We start from the raw sequence: 16,085 nt of genomic DNA, 5'->3' as shown, positions 1-16,085 counted from the left end.
ACATTCGAATATACAATAGAAATCTTATCGTTTTTTTCACATATAGTATAGAATTTTTTAAATAAGATACATAATGTAGTTATAATAAAACATTAATTTGAATTAATTCAAAGTACGTTAAAATATGAAAATTTATATTTTAGAAAATACAAGGGAAGGTCATTGGAAGGTGGATGCGGCGCTTCCAATGACGGCACGCCACTGTTAAACATGTAAAATTAGCATTACTACCAAATAATAAAGTTATTTTAAAAGTTCCATTGAATATTTCTGTAGAATTTGGAAATGAATTAAAAGATTTTCTTGGGTTCACAACTGTAAAATTTCCACCCGGTGAATATATAAGTCGCTACCCTATTGAAATGTCCGCAGAAATTTCGGAAATTTTTATTTATTCAAATATTGCTTCTCATCATGTTGGAGATATAACTGCACCATTATTAAGAGTTATACCAGTTATGACTGAGAAAGAAGAACAGACAAATAGTTTACCCGACACCTTTGTATTTTCCGTTAAAAGAAAAATTATATTGATACTATAGAAATCGAACTGAGATCTGTGGGTGGAAAAGAGATTGTCTTTTTTGGAGGAAAAACAATATTAATTTTGTCTTTTAAACAGTTGTAAATATAGCCGCTGTGTGGCCTAAAATTATGTTTACGAAAAAAGAAATAGATGGTATCTCGGGCGTGGTTGTAGAAAGCTGGTCAAGAATTGAAAGTGGTTTTATAAGAAAAGAATGTTGGGTGTGTACCAGATTTACAGGAAAAGTAAATTTTACAACGAAAATAACACGGGCGTGTTCAATGGGTACGTTCGTTAAGTCAACCGAGTTAAACGAGAATGACGTCATCGTTATTCTTGTTTCGTTAGACTTTTCGAACGACTAGTTATAACTAAATGGCTGTTTCTAAAATCGAAGATAAAATGTCGCTAGTGCAGCCTTATTCAAAATATTTTTCTTAGGTTGCTTCGGATGGACAGTTATTTCAATCATTTCACCTTTTAATTCACAATTTAAACACTCGAGTAGATCTAGAAACATCGATATCGTCGGGCGCCATTTTCTTAACGAAGTAAACTAACTCTTTCCTTCGTGAGCTTCGTTAGAGTTTCGTTCGACACGTCATCACCGCGGAGCATGCGCACTGAGCGAGACTACTACTTTTCGAACGATTCGTTACTAACGCGTTTAACTCGTTCGACTTAACGAACGTACCCAATATAAGCTGCGATAAACTTCAGAAAGGAAGCATATAAATTTCTGCATTGAGTACTGTACCTTGGAAGAAAGTTAAACTAGCAAAATTAAGACAGCAAAGCAATGGTAAGTATTTAAAATAATATGGTTTATAATTTAGATTTTAATTTTTATGATTTTAAATAAAATATAGGGTACAATTCTAGGTCCGAATGACACGGTTGGGACTTTAACAGAGCTGTAGAGCATACTGATAGGAACAAAAAAAGTCTAATGAACCATGGGTGTACGAGCACGCCTTCGCGAGATATAGGCCCCCAAAATGACTATATGTGAACTTTGATAAATAACAAGGTAATTTATATACAGGCAGACATAGAAGATTACATAGAACAGAAAGAGCAAGAAGAGTTCGATAGGATCATTCGGATCAAGGCAGAACAAGTAAGGTTTTCTTTTTAAAAAAAAAACTTAGATGAATAACAAAATTACCTTGTTATTCATCTAAGTTTTTTATACAGGCATCTATAGAAGAAAAATTGAATAAAATTTATGTTGGGTTTTTTGAAGATATTTTCAAAACGGCATACGACACTATTCATCGTTTTGAAACCAACAAATTGAGAAATGTGGCTAGATTTTTCGCCCATCTGTTGTATACTGATTCTATATCATGGATGGTGAGTATCAGAATTGTTTTTTGTTTCTTAGTTTAATTTTCTAATACATCAATTTAACATTAGAAAGTGTTTTCTTCTGTTTTGAAAATTGCTAAGTTAATTATAATTTATATATAATTAAATGAACAGAAAAGTTTGTGTATGCACTCACATGCACTCAAAACAAACTTTTCTCTTTATTAAATAGAGTAGAAGTAGAGATTTTTGTTTGCTATCATTAAAACAGAGCTACTTTTGTCAGAATTGGAATAGGTGAGATTGAACTTCAATGGACATCCATTTTTATTTCATTAAATTGTATACAATTTATGCATTTTATTATTTATAAAGTGATAAAGGTTTTGAGGGGGTTTCAGTTTCTAGGACGTCTCAAAGGGGAGGGTGTAACAAACTTGGACAGTGGGGGGGAGTAAAAATTTCAAGAAAAATGCAGATGTAATTTATGGACAGCCCCTTATCTAAAAAATTAACAAAAAGGCAACTTACAATGAAGTTTAAAAATATTGCATTTAAAAAAATAGTGTTTTATTTCTTTCATCCATTTATGATTTAATTCTTCATGGATCTTTTCATTGAATCAGGAAGAGGGAAAAAGACATTAATTAAAACAATAGCATGTGCTCTCTTTATATAACCTGTTTCCAGATATTGTTTAATTCTATACCTGTATTTAAATTAAATTTATTCGGTTACCTGAGGGAATTTTTGCAATTTCTAGATGTTCGTGTAATTTTTGTTTTTTAATTGTTCTTTTCGGTTTTTAAAATGTTTAGTTTATTAACAACAATTTCACATTCTGTTTTTCAAATGGTGTTCTGCTACAGCCAAATTTTTGTATTTATATATTATTGCTGTAGGTATTCATTTCTTCTACTTTTTAACATATGTTTTGTTTCTTCCATATAACAGAACACTGGCATACAACTACATTCTAACTTATATATTAAATTATCATTTAACATTGTCTTTGCTATTGAAAACAAAATTATTTTTATTATTAATCTTATTCACTATAATATATCATTAGCTCCAATCTTAAATAAAACAGTTTCATATTTTTTTGGGCTTTTTTTCATACAATGAATGGATGTATTCTAATTTACAAAGTATCAGATCTTGTTTTAATTTTGTTTTTTTTTTTCAATTTATGCTCTTCTAACCATTTTTCAATTACTCTGTAAGGATAATTGTTTAATAAAATTGTTTCACATGTATTTTGTATTACATTGTTTTGATCTTCTGTGTTTGTTGTTCTAGTTTTTGTTTTATTTAAATACATATTAAATGTATTTTTCATGTGTAATGAAGTATTTGAGTAATAATTCATTATTTTCTGTGTATAACAGGGTTTAGTATATATTTTCAAATTGTGTTCTAGTAATGGTTATACCAAAAAAATTTATGGCTTGATTTTCCTCTTCCTCTACTTCAAATGATGTGTGTGTAGATTCTATTAGTTTGTTATTGTATTTGTTGTGAAGTAATTATGTTCTTACCTTAATGATTTCCTCATTATTTACGGTATCTGTTGTAAAATATTATACCATTAATATTTTTAAGTTTATTGTCAATTTCCATCATGCATAGTGCTGCTAATTTTGGACCTATGCATATCCCATAAAAATACCATCACTTTGTCTACAATATTTATTTTAACAAAATAATTATCTAATACAAATTTAATTAGATCTATAATTCATTATTTACATTTAAGTATCTTTAAGGAGTTTATAGTAAATTGTTTTTGAATATACAGATACATATTTTTCATATTCAGTGATTCCCAATCTGTGAGGCTCCCCTCAAGATGTTCTGCACCTCCTTTTGGAGAGAGAGAACATCTTCAAGGGAGGCACAAGCCAATGCATGCAATGGTATTCAGTGTGTGCATGTGGATGAAAATGGACACTCCTTTAAGCATAACATGACAGCCCTCAACCAGAACATGATGTTTTTCTATAAGTCTCTAATTTGTTTTCTATCATCACACACAACAGTCGTCATCAAGCCAGGTCTGAGTGTCCATCCAACATTCAAACTAATGAAAATGTTGAAAATTGCAATTCCATCAAACCATTGATAAACTTGTTGATTTGTCTGGGATTACATGGAGTTTGATTCAATGAATGTTGTCACAAGAACGTGGCACGAGAAGAGTTTCTGCAAAGTTTATTCTGCGCTTGTTGACTGCCAATCAAAAAGCCAATCACTTGACAGCTTGTCAGGCTTTGAAAGAACATTTGGAAAATGATCATATATCCTTACTACACCCGATACATTTAAAGCAATACATCAACCAAAGTTGAATATTATCGGGCTAGAAACAGCTATAGCCTAATACTAATAATTTAATTGACAATATGGCACTAGATTTAGGCATTAAGTGCCATCTCTTGATAAATTTAATAATTATAATTTAATTAAATAATTTTAAATAATAATTTTAGAATTACTGAAAGAAAAAAGAATTAGTAGTATTATAGTCATTTCTAGCCTGATAATATTTGGCTGATGTATTGCTTTAAACGTATCAGGTGTAGTAAGGATGTTTGATTATTTATATACATCTTGCCGGGGTTTGCAATGACCGGTTGAGTGCCTTGGGAGTTGTTTGCACATTGTGGGCACTGAATGCATCCCCAGCCATCATTGTAATAACCGTCAATGGTTATATCGTTAGCTTATATATGCTGGAAGTGGAGATCAGACCAAAGGTCCGTAACTTAATTGGCAACCCATCTACATGGTAAGCGGGAGTTGCAGGTTAAAGTCCCACTTTGGGCCGATTGTTTTCTTCCAGTAATTCTAAAATTATTATTTAAAATTATAATTATTAAATTTATGAAGAGTTGGTGCCTAACTCTAGCGCCAAATTGTCTATTAAATTATTAGTATTATAGCTGTTTCTAGCCCGATAATATTCAGCTCTGGTTGATGTATTCATTTGGAAAATGATCAAGACTTGTTTTTTAAGATAACTGGTGTTGAATCACGGTGTTATGGTTATTTTCCGGAAACAAAACATCAACCCAACCAGTGGACAACATCAGGATCTCCTTGTCCCAAAAACAAAACAAGCGAAGTCAAATGTGAAGACCATGTTAATCTGTTTTTCTTTTATGCGAAAGGAATTGTTCATTCCAAATTCGTTCATCCAGGTTAGACAATTGTTATCTGGAAATCCTCAAAAGACTGTGATGCTGTTAGAAGGAAAAGAAGGGACTTGTGGCAAATGGGGGATTGGTTTTTCCATCACAACAATGTGCTTTCTCACACAGCACTTTGTGCAACAGTTTTTGACAAGGAACAGCACGACCCTCCTTTCCACCCCTATTTGTCTAATCTTGCACGCTGCGGTTTCCCCTCCCCAGGATGAGGGAACTCAAAGGGAAGCAATTCAGACAGTAGAAGAGGTGAAAACAAAAATTTTCTCTTCTTATTTTGGGGTTTTTCCATGTATTTCAAACATTTTATAAAATTTTTGAATAAATGCAATAAGCAAATGTATTTCAACAGATTTCATTTTGATATCTCACTAGCACTAAATGACAAAAGAAAAAGGATGATTCTTTGCAGAAAATGTTGTACAGTAAAATATCAATAAATAATGAGAAGTGAGATTTTTATGAAGTTAATCAATAAAGATGTACTAAATATTAAAGTACGAAGGTAATCTCAAAAGTAAGGTTTCCTACTTTTTAAAAATACAAAAAAATGATTATTTTCAATAATGTTTACATCATTTTAAAGCTTGAACATTTATCTATTTTTTTTACATAATTGCCATTTCAGTTGATGCATTTTTGTAGTCACTGGCAGTTTTTGTATGCCCATGTCATACCAGTTCACTGCCATGTCGTGTTAAACCAATTGAAATTCATGACCAGTTGTGCATGGATGTCAAAAGCGTCCGCAAGTGTTTAAGAAGTTTGCAGCTGGTCGTACTGAAATTCACGACAACGAAAGAAGCGGGAGACAGTCATAAAGGTTGAGCAAACCATGCATGAAAAATTGGTAGATAACTCTGGATGATCTCTCATTTTGGTTCCTAGTGTTTTCCAAAACACCATTTATAGGATTTTAACGAAGAAGTTGCAATATCAGAAAGTGTGCGCAAGATGGGTCCTACGACATAGTGGCAAACTGATATGACATGAACATATAAAAACTGTCACAGCACATACAAAAATGCATCAACTGAAATGGGGATTATGTAGAAAAATAGATTAACGTTTAAGATTTAAAATGATGTAAACATTATTGAAAATAAACGTTTCTTCCTATTTTTTTAAAAAAGTAGGAGACCTTACTTTTGGGATTACCCTCATAGCTAGCTTTTTGTACATTACAATATATCTTGATACATTAGGTTATTTGAAAGAGCCTTACATCTATGCTAATTCTAATGTTATCTTGAAGTATAAAGAACATCAGGTGAGATTGTATCTAGTAACTAGACAGTTTTTTGGCTATATGGCTTTTGACTGCTCTTGTGTATCTGGAAATATTAGAAAAGCTTTAACACACATCTTGTTTCCTATGTATCTATATATTTGTAATGGAACTTCTGGAAACCATTATAATTGTTTATTCATAGAACCTACTATTTAAAGCTATAGTTTGCCAAAGTAAGTCTCATTCAGTGTATTCTTCGGATGTATTTTATTTTTGTTACTTTTGAATTTAGATTGCAAATAATTCATGAATAACAATTGGGTTTATGCTTAAGCCATGTGTAAAAGTTGGTGGTTGTTATAAATTTAAGTTTGTTAATGTTTTGTTGTAATTGAGAAATGTTAACACACTTATTGAATAGTTATTTTGTGATATGTAGTATTTAGTGTTTTTTTTTTTTTTTTGAAATATTACTTTCTAATTATAAATACAGTAAGACCTTGCTTAATGTGGGGGATGCATTCCTAGATGACAAAATGCTAAACAAGACTATTTTAACATAGAGTAAATAGGGATAGGGGAACATGTGACCAAAAATTAACAAATTTTACTGTAATTTTAAGTTATACTTTTTATATTAATTTGCACAATAATATGTTAAATAACACATAAACATATGCACAGAAAAATGTAAAGTTCATTTTTTGTGACAAAGGTCCTGGCTCTTCTGAAATTCTTGTTTTTTGCAATAAAGTTGTGTAGTTTCAATTGTCGCTTTTTTTTTCTTAAGCAAATGTTGGTAGCGAAACATCGCATCCAAAACACCTCATTTTGTTTTTGTGCCCCTTTCAAAAGGCTCATTTGCTACAGTTTGATTGATGATTTTGGTTATCATTGCTACAGATTTCTTTAGTAAAAGTTTGGTAAGTTTTTTGCATTCTTTGTTTTCAGAATCTCTATTTTTCAGTTCTACATGAATTCCTTGTTCTGCCAGTTCTTGAAGTCGTCGTTTGTAAGGCTTTTGTAGTAACTTCCCAATATCCTGCTTGTCTACATCTCCTGTATCGATTAAGTTGACAAAATTGTCAACTTAACGATAAAGCGATAGGCTCTTCTCGATGAGAATTCTTGGATATCTTCAGCCATAACTTCTTCCACACTCCGTTCATGCATTTATCAGTTAATTCTTGCCAAGTGAAGTATGGCATCCATAACGTGACCATTTATTTTTTGACTCAAAACGGGACATTGGTTTATTTAGGTTAATTAACAGGTAGTCAATAAAAAAAACACTTTTTTAAAGTTATTTATTCAGAAAACGTCAGTTAGCTTAAAAGTTACGAATTAAAAAATATATATACCCGAAACGTTTAGTTATATTATATTTATCAGAGGAACAAATTTGCTTTAATATAGCTGGTGATGATTTTAAGTAAGAATGAAACTCTTGGCACGTTTTTTTTATATTCACCTTAATTATCAACATTGCCTTTAGAACTGAAATTTGTAACTGGGTCTTCTCAGATGGCCACAGTTTGTTCATCATAGAAAATACTCTTTCTACTGGAGCATTTGTAGCAGGCAAACATAAAATATATTCAATTAAAATAGAAAAGTTTTCATGCTGAAGATTGTTGGCTTGAAAGTGTTTGAATACTTCCACCCAACGAGTTTCCGTGGAAACATTTAGATTATTCCACTCGGTTACTTTATCTGATGTAATGTAGTTACAAATTAACGAAAATTCGTCAAAAACTTCTGGATCTTTATTACAGTCAATATATTCCTTTTCAATTAATACATCCAGAGATTTTTGAACGTCTTCCCATGCGGGGATTTTTTTTAAATCTGCCCAATAAAATATCTCCATTTTTTTGGTAAGAAAGCAAGTCCACTGCTCCAGATATTCACGGCTTGTTTGATAAAATTCTGTAGCCGCCCTTTTCACAAACTCTTCATCTATGTCAGTAACATTATCTTTCGATTTCACTATTAATTGACGGACCATAAATGGAAGAAACTGATTGGTCTGTTTCTGAGTCAAATTGTCTTTTAGTTGATTGATTTCTTTTGCAGCTTCAATTGCCGATACAGTCTGACCTTCCACTTTCAATACAGCTTGATGAAAACTTGCTGACAGAGCGTGTAAAAAATAAAGCCACAATTCGGATGTGGGATCTTCAAGAAAGTTTTTTATTAACAGGGGACATTTTTCAATACTCAAAAAGTAGTTTTTTAATGGCTGATACATTTTTAAAACCCTTTCCAAGGCAGGCATAAGAGCAAGCCATCTAGTTTTGCTATAGCCGAGCATTTGTTGATATTCCGTTTCAGTTTCGGCGCAAAACTCCTTTAGAGCTTCAACTCGAATCGTGTAAATATAAAAAAATGAATATATCTTCACAATAATGCTTTCGTAATCTAAGGGTAGCCTGTCTGCAGCAGATTTTATTGCATTGTGAATTACATGGGCTCCACATCCAATACCTATCAATGGCTTTTTCAGTGATGATTGCAATGCTGTGTAAAATATGTATTAAAAATTAATTTGAATTACGTAGAAATTTTCACCAATAGAAAAAAAATTATTAAAGTTTGTTGGAAACTGCTTATCAAAAAATACCTTTGAATTGAGTCGAAAATTTAAACAAAAAATGAACTTAGATCAAACTTCGAACTTAGAAGGTAATTTTGGTTTTTTAAATAAAACATAATACAAAATATTGTAAATTTTTATAGGATTTTGAAAACTAAAGATGGTCACTAGGTGCGGAGCCTCGCCTAGCCGCACTTCCGAAATTGACGTTGGCGTTGTCTCCGCAAAATGCCACGACTTTTGCTGTCAAATTATTATCTGTCAACACTTGGTTTAAATAATCGACAATGATGTCAGAAGTCTCACCTGGTTGGTCTTGGAGATCTAAAATTTTTACTTGCACACCTACGTAAGGTTGAAAAAAGCGCACTAGAATAGGGTATATTTTCTTGTTACCGTGGTTTGAAGCGTCGTTTAGTATTGTAATGCAATTGGACTTATCAAGATCATCTTTTAATTCTTTCATTGCTGTAGGCGTCAAAACATTTACTACAATAGCTTCTGATTTCGTACGCGCGCATGTAAATTTGGGATCAAAACATGATTGAATTAATTTTGACGCACAATCATTAGAGCGAAAACTGTGGTTTTCTTGTATCGTGTGATAAGCCCAGACGCCTTCTGCCGCGGCGATATCCAAATCCTTTAAAGTTGGTGCGTCCGATTTCTTGAAAAAGGTTAACATCGAAGAACTCGAAGCGGCGGTACGATCGGCATTTTTATGTTTTTCAGACTTTAAATGCTGTTCAATATCACTGGCACCACCATGGGAAACGCTAAATTCTGTACGACACTTTTCACATCTGACATCTGAGGGAGTATTTATTTGTTTGATAAACGGATATTTTGCTTGTAAGTTAACATTGAACGTACAGTACACTTGCGTTTCGGCATTTTAACTTATGATTCCAAAACAAAAGAAGTTTAAGTTATTTACTAGGTACACCAGCATCAAACAACAACAAAACAAATATCGAGAAGTGGGCGAACTAAAAATCTGCCAAACAATTAGTCAACAAAGCGCAAGCGATGACGTCTTCGCCACTCTCGGCTATCGTCGCGTCAACCGACGACGCGGTTTGCTCTTGCACACCGATCGCGTCCGGCCGCCGGCGCGACGGCCGTCCGGCCGGCTCGACTACTCAAATTTTCGCGCGGTTTCAGAAAACGGGACAATTTTGCGTCCCAGAGTTCATTTCGGGGACACCGGGACTCGTAACTCTAAAAAGGGACAGTCCCGTTCAAAACGGGACGTCTGGTCACGTTAGGCATCCAGGACGTTATATTTTTTCAAAATTGCACCAAACAAACACAGATTTAAGGGAAATACAGCACTATGATGAATTGCCCATTTTTTGCTGATTGGTTTGTGTTTGGGAATAATCATCTTGTATACGACTCAATGAAATACCGCGTTAATTTGAATCAGCATAAATATTGAGCATTTTTTAGGCATCAAGCAGACCGCGTTATATTGAATCAGCCTTAAGCGAGGTAGCGTTAGTTGGGTCTTAATGTAGTTGGACCATTTTATGTTTGCATGATGCCTAACTGAAAATGCTCTATCAGCATTTATGTGAAATAATGATATAATGTGTGCCTATTAAGCAATTGCATAAAAAAATCAAACTTTGTGAGAAACTTCATAAAATGTTTCTTGAGATTAACAAGAATTATGAATATTTATAAACATTTGGTTTCAATAATTTTTCTGCTGTTTTTGAATACATTTTATTTTTTCATGTAATTATATGAACATTTTGTCTATTCTTTCATGTTTTTCCAAATTGTTTTAATATATTTCCTATTAATAAGTATACCGTAATCAATGTTCCCTCTAGGCTGCACGGCCGTGCACTGCTCAAATTGTTGCCACGCACGAGAATTTGTGCCATGCAGGCAAGCATGCACACTGATTTGAATTGATGTTTACTTATTTCTCACTCTGTCTGCAACATGATTATTGCTACGTATATTTCGATTAAATACATTAAATCATTGACAAAAGATAATATTTTGTATGGAAATATGTTTTAAAATAAATTTTAATCTCTACTTTATAATTATTTTAATATTTATAGGAAAAAATAAGATTTTATATATACTGTATATGCTCAGAAAAATTTTTTTTTGCTCAGGGAAGTGTATTTTACGCTCGTCTACCAAAAAAATTGGAGGAAACATTGACCGTAATATAATTTATTTCTGTAGTTGTTGTAAAAACAGTAGAGAGTAAGAAAGAAGTTTTCTAGAATTGTATTTTAAATTGATTATTACATACTAATACTAATTTTTCTATTTCTTGATATTTAATAGGTTTTATCACACATTAAAATGAAGATAATACCACATTGTCATCTCGCGTATTTATCAAAATCCTATTTCAGGAGTTATGCGAATACATGGGATTGTTAAAATTAAGTGAAAGAGTTAGAGATCCGTAAGTTTAAAATTATTTCTGTTTTTGTTATTACTAGACTAAATAACAATAAGAACATTATTTAAAATTTATAAAGCGCACTGCTAATAAAATAGAATTTTAACTTTGTTATATGTACGACATAACAAATTATTTATGTAACTTATGAAAATTAGTAATAGTTAGATAAATGATATTTTAAAATTTACATTATCATATTATAAAATCATTTATATTAATCATTTTTTTATTTTTTTTTTTTTTTGTAATTAGGACAATGCAAGAAGCATTTGTTGGCTTATTTCCAAGAGAGACGTCACAAAATACAAGATTTGCCATAAATTTTTTTACATCAATAGGTTTGGGGGGATTAACGTAAGTATCTGAAACTTAATTGTAATAATGCTTAAACTTCTCAAGTTGATATATTTTATAATAATTTATTTTGAAAATGTAAAAAAACAAATTATTTGTGTTTAAATTCGATCGAGTGGATTATATTTTAGAAATCATTGCATTAGCAAGTAAAGTAAAAAACAATAAAAGATGAGTTTTCGTTCTGCTGTTAAAATTTTGACTTTAATCAACAAACATTAAAGGTGTTATGCAGTGGTGATATTCAAAATATTTAACAAGGGGTTCGCTAGCAGAAAATTTTTCCCTGACAATCACCGACAAATGAAATGGAAGTTTTGAATAGAAATAAATAAATCTTTTCTTGCAACCATATATCTAACAATCAGTGGCGTACTTGGAACGTAACCAGCCGTGGGTGAAGGGCAGGTAACGATAATATTTTAGGGCTGTCGATTTTTATTTATTTTTTTTTTTTTTTAGGCAGGGGTAATCTTTACTGCGAAATGGCGCTTCTGGAAATACACACGTCATCATCTCTCGAGTTACATTATACTTTTTCTTTCGCTGTCCATAGCCCGACACGTGTTCGACAGCCATCTTGTATTATCTCGCGCGCGTGGCATTCTGGGATCTTTCTTATGACTGGATCAAGAACTCTCTTGAATCGATCGCGATTAAACCCTGATTGAAACGATCGAGAGAGATCGCACTAAGACATACTCCCTGACCTTGCTCACAATCTAGATTGAAATGCTCGGTACGAACGGGGTATAAGGCTCTAGTTTAGTAGTATTACAGAGTATAATACGCATATTTTAATATATTTTTTTAAAAAAAAACAAACCCACTGAGAAATGTTCCGTGTGTTTAACAAGGTTCGGGAAACTGAAAATTTTAACAGCAGGTTCGGGCGAACCCGTTCGGAAAACTGAAAATTTTAACAACAGGTTCGGCCGAACCTGTGCGAACCCGCCGAATATCACCACTGGTCTTACAATTAGTTTATTAATATTCTTATCTGTTAATTAAACTTTTTAAATTGCTGGCTTTGCAAGAATTTCTAGGAATCTTTCAAAGTTATTAGTTACAATAAATGCAAACACTAAATTATATTTGCACTAGACAACTCGGCTTTATGCTCTAATTGTGTATTTCATCTACTAATATAAATATCTGATTGCTGTATATAGTACTAATTTAAGTATAGGTAATTCCTGGTTAGGACAGAGTTTTGTTTTGTGATGTGTGTTGCAAGTTGTCATAAATATCAATGGATACTCCTAATGTTAATGAAGCAATCTTTAAAAATCTGAATATCAAAGTGTGAACTTGTTCATATCGGCACCTGTTCATTACATAACATTTTATGAAGAATTTGTAGTTTGAGTTGAATTTTGATTAATATTTGACTGATTTGTATTTGTGTTTTAAATTCCCACACTTTGAGGTCTACATACTCTACAGGAAGAATTTCCAGGATTAAAGTTTGTCATCATATCCAATCAGTTGTGCACAGTTGATGTCAGAATCTGTAATGTTTAAAGTATAGTTGAATAATGTAATGCCCTTAAAAAACATTTTTATAATATCTTGCAAAAATACAAATACTGACAAGGGAATTTTTAACAAAGTCAAGATACAAGTGAATTAGAAACTGCTTAAAAATTGTGCACACATTTGTGTTTTTGAATTTTGCATTGTTCTTTTTTGCAAACTTCCTCCAAATTTTTCAGTCAAAATATTCAACAGGAGTCAAGACAATGCACATGCTTACTTGAATAAAAAAAATTATATCAAATAACAAGGTTTACACTTAAAAATTGTGAAATTTTGTACAGAGGATTTCCAAAATAGTGTTAGAGCAAAATCGAATGTCATGTTGTACGGAGAAAGTTTCAAACCGTGTTGTAGAAGTACTGTGTTGTATGAAGGATACCTGTGTTGTGCATGCATGTATAATGTTGTTCATTTGTTTTGATGAAGGTTGTTATTACCTTGTCAACAGTATTTTTTACTTTGCATGAAATAAGTATCAGTCTCAAGACACTTTGGAAATAATTTAGATATATTGACTGTTTCAAAACTTTTTTCTGAGACTTTAGTTTCCGGTTATCATTGTTATAAATTTTACTCTGAAATTGGATCATTGTTTATAAATGAAAACTTAGTTGTATGAACTTTTAAAAAAGTCTAATCAGAAATAAGATTTTAAATTCATGGGTTGGTTTGTTTATTATTGTGAATTTGTAGAAACTATTTTTATCAGTTATTGTTTTGTTATATATTAAGATTACTTTTAAACAAATGTTTGTTTTATTTTCAGAGATGAATTAAGAGAGCATTTAAAAAATGTACCTAAACCATCACAGGCTGTGCCACAAGTGACAAAACCAACTACAGATGAAGATTCTTCTAGCTCAGAAGAGGAAAGTAGTAAAAGCGAGAGTGCCAAAAATGGTAAGTTTTAATTATTGTATTTTTCTGATAACCGCAATGCGTCCAACTACCTAAATTTTTTAGATTAAGTTCTGTTCCTCTTTTCTAAAAGCCCTATAATTTTTAAAAATTATAATCATTCAATCATTTATGGTTTAACTCTTCCTTGTTTTTAGTTGACAATTACATAAATTTTCAAATAAAAAAAAAACATTTGTAGGTAATGCTAATATAATAAAATATTTTAAAATTACATTTCGATTAGAATCGTCGAAAGAAGAGTCCAGAAAAAAATTAAAAAACAAATTGTCCAAACCAAAAAATAAAAAGAAATCCAAACATCACGAAAAATCGAAGAAGAATAAAGGATAATAACACTTAGTACCAACATCATTGTTTTTGTACATTGTAAATACATCTTTCATTGTGTCTTGTACTTTTAATGTACAATTTGTCTCTTCTTTACAATAAATGTATTAATTTTTTTATCTATGTTAATAATGAAATATGAAAACTATTGTATGATAAATGTTAAATACTAATATCCTGATTATTGTTTTAATTAATAACACGAAAAATTTATAATCTAATTATATATTTGTCAATGTGGACATTAATCATTAACAGGACAATTATACTGGTGTTAAAAATTTATACAAGAATTGAGGAAAAAGTTCTTAAAGAAACCAAACTTTATTAAGCTACCTGTACACGTACGATTAACATCTGTGTTTTGGCCCTCCATCAGCAGGATTACTATATTTAACTATAAAATAATAAATAAATATAAATTTTTTTTGTTACTTTTAATCTAATTTTGTACAACCCCCTGCAACAGGGACAAAAATCCCTTTTTGCTAATAAAGATTGTTGATGATGATAAATGTATTAGTTTTTACTATTGAGTTTTTTTTCTTCATTACCATTAATATGAAAAAGTAAATCTTGCATATAGTAATTAAATGTTATGACTACTCGAGTTTTATATTGTTAAGATTGAGCTCAATCGTGACGAACAGCAGAGTGGGTCAGAGGGCTACTAGGACCAATTTGGACAAATCGGGCTGTAATAAAAATTTTCTGGCCAATGTTATAATAAAAGTACTACCTCGATTTTAACTCGGCCAATCACGTTTTAATTTTCCTTTTTGTCCAAAATTTAAAGTGGGGTTTCTTTAACACCTTGTAACACCAAGTTCAAAGTTGGCGAATGGTTTTGTTCACTCACTTTTAAGCTTAATAACTCCTGTGCTTTTAGTCAAATTTCTGAAATTTTGCTGGGTGGTTTGCATATTGGGGACAACGATGCTGCTAAATTTTGATGGTTAAAGGTAGAGGGGTTAATGTGTCGTGTTTCATATCTCGATTAGGATCGGACTTAATGATGATTTTGCTCATTAGCATTTGCAGTTTTTTTTTTATTATTATAAAAATTCATCTATATCGTCAACAGTAAGCTTTTTGCCATTTTATAACTTAATTCAATTTTTTAATAAAATAAATTATCAACAGATGATGCCATGTGCAATTTTAAATTGTTTTGCCAGGAAAGTTATGCAACTTTCCAGGTTTTTTGACTGTTTTGTTTGCAAAATTAAGTTGAAATGAAAGACAGATCATCATTAAAAACACATTCAAATAAGCCCAAAAATAGTAAAATCTTAAATATTCATTCAAATGGGTGTAGTAGCAGCCTTATACCTTTATAGAAAATTATTTAAAATACAGGAAATACCTAGAATAGGAAATACAATATTATTAAATTTTTAATATTGTATACATTTTAAAGTACAGAAGATCAGAATTCATTAGTCTTATATTATTTAATAAGGGTATTTTGTATATTATCTTAATTTTTTTAATTGAAATTTTGAATCATTTGTATAATGATTACACAGAGAGGGTTGTGGGACATAATCTGTTGTACCAGTTGATGTTCATTTTGCTCATTCTGAACATCTTGTGCTTTATCAATCTTATAAGTGAACTTCTTTCATATT

The 16,085-nt window shown here is 31.3% G+C and overlaps 1 protein-coding gene across 1 annotated transcript; it reads left to right on the top strand.

Moving 5' to 3' along the window:
• The first annotated feature begins 1,031 nt into the window (after window positions 1-1,031).
• On the top strand, window positions 1,032-14,468 carry LOC136973318 (pre-mRNA-splicing factor CWC22 homolog). The gene is made up of 8 exons (XM_067268049.1): window positions 1,032-1,328; window positions 1,409-1,646; window positions 1,773-1,882; window positions 11,012-11,105; window positions 11,190-11,313; window positions 11,566-11,667; window positions 13,973-14,106; window positions 14,351-14,468. The coding sequence occupies exons 5-8, from the start codon at window positions 11,276-11,278 to the stop codon at window positions 14,455-14,457; spliced, it is 381 nt and encodes a 126-aa protein (XP_067124150.1). The 5' UTR covers window positions 1,032-1,328; window positions 1,409-1,646; window positions 1,773-1,882; window positions 11,012-11,105; window positions 11,190-11,275; the 3' UTR covers window positions 14,458-14,468.
• The last annotated feature ends 1,617 nt before the right edge of the window (window positions 14,469-16,085 follow it).

This window comes from Centruroides vittatus, unplaced genomic scaffold, assembly GCF_030686945.1.
Source record: "Centruroides vittatus isolate TY-2023 unplaced genomic scaffold, ASM3068694v2 contig_3129, whole genome shotgun sequence".
Lineage (NCBI taxonomy): Eukaryota > Metazoa > Arthropoda > Arachnida > Scorpiones > Buthidae > Centruroides > Centruroides vittatus.
This window is presented reverse-complemented; position numbering and strand designations above follow the sequence as displayed.

Excerpts from the sequence above, each read along its gene's own strand:
- LOC136973318 (XM_067268049.1), top strand. The coding sequence starts at position 11,276 with ATGGGATTGTTAAAATTAAGTGAAAGAGTTAGAGATCC. Across the intron at positions 11,668-13,972 it reads ATAGGTTTGGGGGGATTAAC|AGATGAATTAAGAGAGCATT; the intron begins GTAAGTATCTGA and ends TTTTATTTTCAG. Across the intron at positions 14,107-14,350 it reads AAGCGAGAGTGCCAAAAATG|AATCGTCGAAAGAAGAGTCC; the intron begins GTAAGTTTTAAT and ends CATTTCGATTAG.